General features: G+C 42.3%; 1 protein-coding gene across 1 annotated transcript in view; it reads right to left on the bottom strand.

Moving 5' to 3' along the window:
• Nucleotides 1-3,649, bottom strand: part of stox1 (storkhead box 1) — a 20,430-nt gene extending 16,781 nt beyond the window's left edge. The window contains exon 1 of the mRNA XM_028603279.1: nucleotides 3,064-3,649. Coding sequence (XP_028459080.1) covers nucleotides 3,064-3,394 — 331 coding nt within the window. The 5' untranslated portion in view covers nucleotides 3,395-3,649. The remainder of the gene's footprint in view (nucleotides 1-3,063) is intronic.
• Nucleotides 3,650-5,546: the final 1,897 nt, after the last annotated feature.

The following is a 5,546-nucleotide window of genomic DNA, read 5'->3' as shown; positions in this document are numbered from 1 at the left end:
ACTCGATAGACTCTACTATCGATTTACGCTACGGTAGCATTTTTCGACAAGGCAGCATAGATCGTCAGAACACCGGCTAGCCAAATTTTCCTCTGTCTCCCAAGCAGGTGTCATTTAGAGTCGTCATTATGTAACAAAACAATCGGGTCAGGAATTCGACATTGTTGAGCCTTTTTTAAAAGACTGATGATGAGTGATTAGTGCATTTTCATATACAATAACAATTCAGTTCATATCTGATTAAGGAATAGTTTGACATTTTCCGAATTACTTTTATTCTCTTTCAAGTTGGATAAGAAGATCAATACCACTCTCATGTCTCTAATTATTTAGAGTATACAGGTTACAGTGTAATTGTAAACATCCTGAATGTCAATTCTCTCAGCAAGAAGGATGTCGACTCTATACACACTGAGCGGTAATGAAATGACTTTGTGCTGGAAATGGATGAAGAGATAATTTAGCGTAAAGAATGAGAAACAAGTTAATGAGTTGAAGCAGAGTGGTCGACCCCAGTACCAGTGGGGCCCATTCCCACAAGGATAACAACGAAGCCTGTTCATACTAACTCCTCACCCTGTCTGTTTACCTCGGCCTAACCTCACCACGATCCCCTTCCTCTATCAACCCTCCCCACCTCCCACACACCTCATTCTTCTGCATATTCTCCCCTCAGAAGAGGCCCGAGGTGGTCGGTCGGCCCACAGAACAATCTGTCTTCACTTAGGCTATTAGCACTGATAACCAGACAGGACCAATGAGGAAGTAGCACAAATTAATCAAAGTGTATTGTTTCTGTTTGCCTGGAAGCTTTGTTTTACATCTATGCTTCTTTATTTAACATTAAACTAATAAGCTAAACTAAAAATCTTCTAAACTATGTTCCTTTACTTCCCTTCAAAAAACCTCACGTCAGTAAAGTCACGTCTCAACCTTGCTCTGACCTGGGAAATGAAATAGGGCTGTCTGAAACTCACTGTAGCCCATAACTCATAACATTTCGCTTTTCTACCTGACATATTTATATCAGGACAATGTCAAGGCCTTTAAGTCCATGCCTGATATCAATCTAGGAGTCTGACTTCCACAGTCACTCCCTGGCCATGAAACGGTGGGACATTAATCCTGAGTAACCGAGAATCAGCGGCGGTCGGCAGCCAGTCGCACCGTGATTCACTGCTGACCAGTTCTCAGTGAGAAGGCAGTAAAACAGACTCTGACAGTCTGCCAGCACTGATTTCCATACAAATTGCTGCGGTGTGAAGCAAAGGATTTGTTAAGGAGGAGAAGGAGGTGACATGTCCACACACAGACCTGTTTCCTTACAATTCTGGTGTAAAGCTCTAACATGAGGAGTCTGTTGAGGTATCAATGCCTGCCTTGCATTGAGCTCATGCATATCTGTGTGCACCTTAGTGCCGACGCTGCCCATAGCAATAAGCCTGGCGTCACCTTTGGCTCATACGGTGTTTGTTTGTGAAACTGTCTCACAGCGGGATGGCATGTCAGCCTCCACCTTCCCCCTCCTCCGCTGCTCCACACCCTCCCAAGTCTCCCCTTGTGTGGTCTCGTCCTCCCCTTCACATAACATCACATTCCTCCCTTTACTTGTCTGTGCACTGCTTAATCTGGCTGAGCTGACGGATTGACACAAGGTCAGCAGGTAGACTAGACACAGCATCCAGACAAAATAACACTCAAACAAAGAGAGGCTCATTATTGGAAAGACAGATCCTGGAAGAGAGGCAAGACAGCTGGACCAAATGGGAACTCAGAGCCAATGTGTGTGCTGCTGGGACACGGTTTCCAGTGAACCAAAAGGAACCTGCTGCAGCTCAACCATCTTCTCAACACTTGAAAAAACCTACCTCTGACACTACTACATCCTGCTTAATTTTGAATTTCATGTGATAATTGTGTCCTTTTTGGAGTGGAAGGTGGTGCTTTGTAGCAGAAACATGAAATCAGTTCCCACATGTGTATTTGCTACAACCTAGAGTGCAATATCTTCCTTTGTAAAGTAAGATTTTTTTTTTTTTTTTTTTTTTTAATAATCTGGTGCATCTTTTAAAAATACTGTCATTAGGAGTAAAAGCCACACAAGGTTATCATTTTCTCCAGCAGCCGGTGCTGTGAGGCATTTACAGCCCATGAGCTCATGCTATAGGAGGCTGCATAAAGGTTTCCATTCATTGTTTCTGTGCAGATATGCTGCTGTAAAACACATCCGAGGAGGAGAGCCACAGAAGGGGAGCAATTAGAAGTAATTACAAGGTATACATGCCATGTTAACAGGCGCTGGTAAACATATCACTGTGTCGACAACAACGCGAGGCTGATCGGTCGTGCACTCCACTCAAACCCAGCAGACCATATTTAGGGAAATAGAGATTTAAGGAATATCACCTCTCAGGCAACACACACCTGTTGTGTTTAAAATGGTTTGAAGCAACATTTCACTGCCCAGAGCGACAGAATGTGGTCTCTTTTTTTTTTATATGGTGCCCATTTTTTAAGGAGGTTTTGCATGAGAGGAATGGAGAAAAATCAGGTAGGCTAGGCTATGCCAGCGATCAAGTCCTAAATATATGAGAAAAAAAAAAAATGTTTTGGGAGGGAGTTTTATACCTCTGCATCAAAGAAACAAGTCACTGATTGACAAAATTATGGTTATAATTGTCCAAACCTAGAGTTAAAGATAAGACACACTCAAAATAAACTACTGTTGTGTTGACACTAAAACACAACAACTTTTAGGTACATTTTTCTGGCATCAGCTCTAACTGAATTTAGTAGCCAATGAAAATCTAGAGAAGCAGGGAAGATGTTAAACCCTGTCAGTTCAGAGTTTATGGCTTTCACACATTTCTCTCAGTGTGGTAAACAAATGTTGGTTGTGACTGTGGTAGCAGTTTTTTCCTGTGCCACCAACAGGATTGTTTCTGGTAACTTTCTGGACTTCGGGTGCTATACAGTTGTATTACTACCATTCATTGTTACTTCACAATAAAACTTATTTGATCACTGGTGATAGTTCAATGACAGATGAGTGATGTTACATACCGACAGCTTTTATGATAAATCCCTTTGGTGACCTTAGAGCCCTGCGCATCCACGCTTCTCTCAGCACCTCCAAGTTGTTTGCGTTCCCTTGAATGAAAAGCACCAAATTTTCCATCCATCCCTGAAAGTACACTTCAGCTATGGCCTTAGCGAGTCTCTTATTCCAGAAACTGCGCAAGTTTTGCGCCTTAAAGTCCGCAAAAATCTCCTGTCCACTCGTTGTATTGGCATTGAGTTTCCCTCCGCCAGCGCGCAAACTCTCCTCATCCGGGCCGAAGACTACGGCGAGCGAAGCGGTGGAGAGCTGTACAATCCGCTGCTGGTGAGACATTCTTTAACGCCTGTGTCGGCTCCAGAAGGGAGCTATCATGCTAGAAATGAAATTGCACTTGTTAAAGGAGAGTTATTTTCTCTAAAAATACAAATAAACGCCGTGTTTTGCCACGCATTCCTCCAGTGAGCGTCTGAATCCTACAGCGAGGGAACCGGAGGCGCAGTGGACGTCTGACTGGTTTCTCACGGCTTCCAGGGAAACCAATGACGGTGGCAGAGAGGAGGAGGGCTCATCAGCCTGCTGCTGGGTCACACAGGTAGACCTCCAACTGCCTGCTCACCGGTGTGTGTGTGTGTGTGTGTGTGTGTGTGTGTGTGTGTGTGTGTGTGTGTGTGTGTGTGTGTGTGTGTGTGTGTGTGTGTGTGTGTGTGTGTGTGTGTGTGTGCGTTGCTTCTCTGCTGCAGGAACCTGTCGGACAGGTGCTGTGGGATCTTTTGATTTTGAATGTCCTTATTTTGTTTGCTTTACGGTTTGATCAGTTTTTTTTTTGTGTAGATATTTGCACCATCACTTGCCATAAAAATCTCAGTTACAGTTCACCAAACCAAAGGTGATGTTTCTAAAAAGACGATTTAATGATAACGGTTTCTTGCAAGTTGCAACACAAGCAAAAGTCTTTCTAATCGTTCGTCTAAATTAGGACCAGCACCATGAAGGGCTTGTAAAATACTTGCAACAACAAAGGTTGAAAGTAACGTTTGTTGAGTGATTTGGAATCAGTTCATAAAATATCTGTTTCCTTCACTAGTCTCCTCAAGACAAGTTGCTGCCACACATAAATCATTTAACATAGACGCCAGAGCCAATAGTTTTGTGAAAAATGTATTCCCTTGGATAACAGAAACTTGAAATAGGCTATTGAATTTCACAACAATGCTGGTTCAATAAATGTGTAGGAGCCTCAGGGAACATATTTGCCACTAAAATGAGAACCAGTCCGCCCCAGTGCCATCAAAAGAAGGGACCCCATTAGTTCCTTCTTTTACTGACACTGTAACAGGAAGAGTCCGCTGCACAGACACCTCATACATCACAGTCTCAGAGAGCCTGTGGCTTTAGTTTCAGGAGCACTTGGGCCCCTGAGAGGCCGGGGGCCAGTCTGCCTCAGTATGGTATTAGAGCCCGTGCGGGAACAGGATATTGCGCTTCCTCTGTACATGAAAAGAATACATCACCTCAGCCTACACAGGATGAATTATGTGCAGTCTGTCCTGGGGAGTCGAGTAAGGTTGGGGGCAAAAGAGAAAACTTGCAAAGATTCTGTGTGGGATTAAAGATCCAAGTCTTTTGAGTTGAAGAGAGTCTTTATGGCTTATTTTATTTTAAAGCTTTTGATAATTATTTTAAACATTGCTAGTTCAGACCAACTTTCACAGTCATTACAGACGCATGCTGTGCAGCCAGACTTAGTTAAAACCCACAGAATGTTAATTAAATTCTAGAGGAGATGCCAGTGTTTCCAAAGATACTAAATCTGTCAGGATGCATTTTAGGGAAGTGTGTATAAATTGATACTCTAAAATATTTCCATTTAATGGAATGGTGCTGCAATTAAAAAAAAAAAAAAACATGAAGTCTTTGGTTTAGATATTTCACTGATTGTGAAGATCATATACATTAGATTCAAGCTGATACAGGATAATACTGTCAGACAGTGTGAAATAAAATGATTTGTCCAACCTTAAAGGTAAACTGGGAAGCTTTTGACCTCTGGCAGTGCTATGGAGCTGTTTTTTAATGAGTGGGTCCCTGTTATTATTTATTCATTTTGAGTGGCTTTTGTACTCTCACTTTTCCAGCAAATTTTTTCCTGGCTCATAGTTGTAATGTGGCTCATTAGCCTCCACACAGATGCTGGCAAAGGGACTGCTTCAGACATGAACAAAAGAGAGAGAACCTTTATTAGAGAGTGGACAGTAAAGAGGAGAGGAAATTAGGGGAGAGAGATGGTGAATGTGACTAGCCAGACTTGAACAGTGCACATTTTTTGATTACATAGTCTGCACTTTAAACCCATAGGACACAAGAACAAGAGTTCAGGAAATAAAATGGGAAACTTGTTAAAGGGTAACAATAAAAGCTTTAAACTTTTTGTTTGCTTTGCAGATTTCTTTTACTAAAAATACAGTGAGTTGTGGCATGTGTGGTA

The sequence above is a fragment of the Perca flavescens genome, chromosome 17 (assembly GCF_004354835.1).
Source record: "Perca flavescens isolate YP-PL-M2 chromosome 17, PFLA_1.0, whole genome shotgun sequence".
NCBI lineage: Eukaryota > Metazoa > Chordata > Actinopteri > Perciformes > Percidae > Perca > Perca flavescens.
The sequence above is the reverse complement of the archived record's forward strand: the minus strand, read 5'-3'. Positions and strand labels throughout refer to the sequence as shown.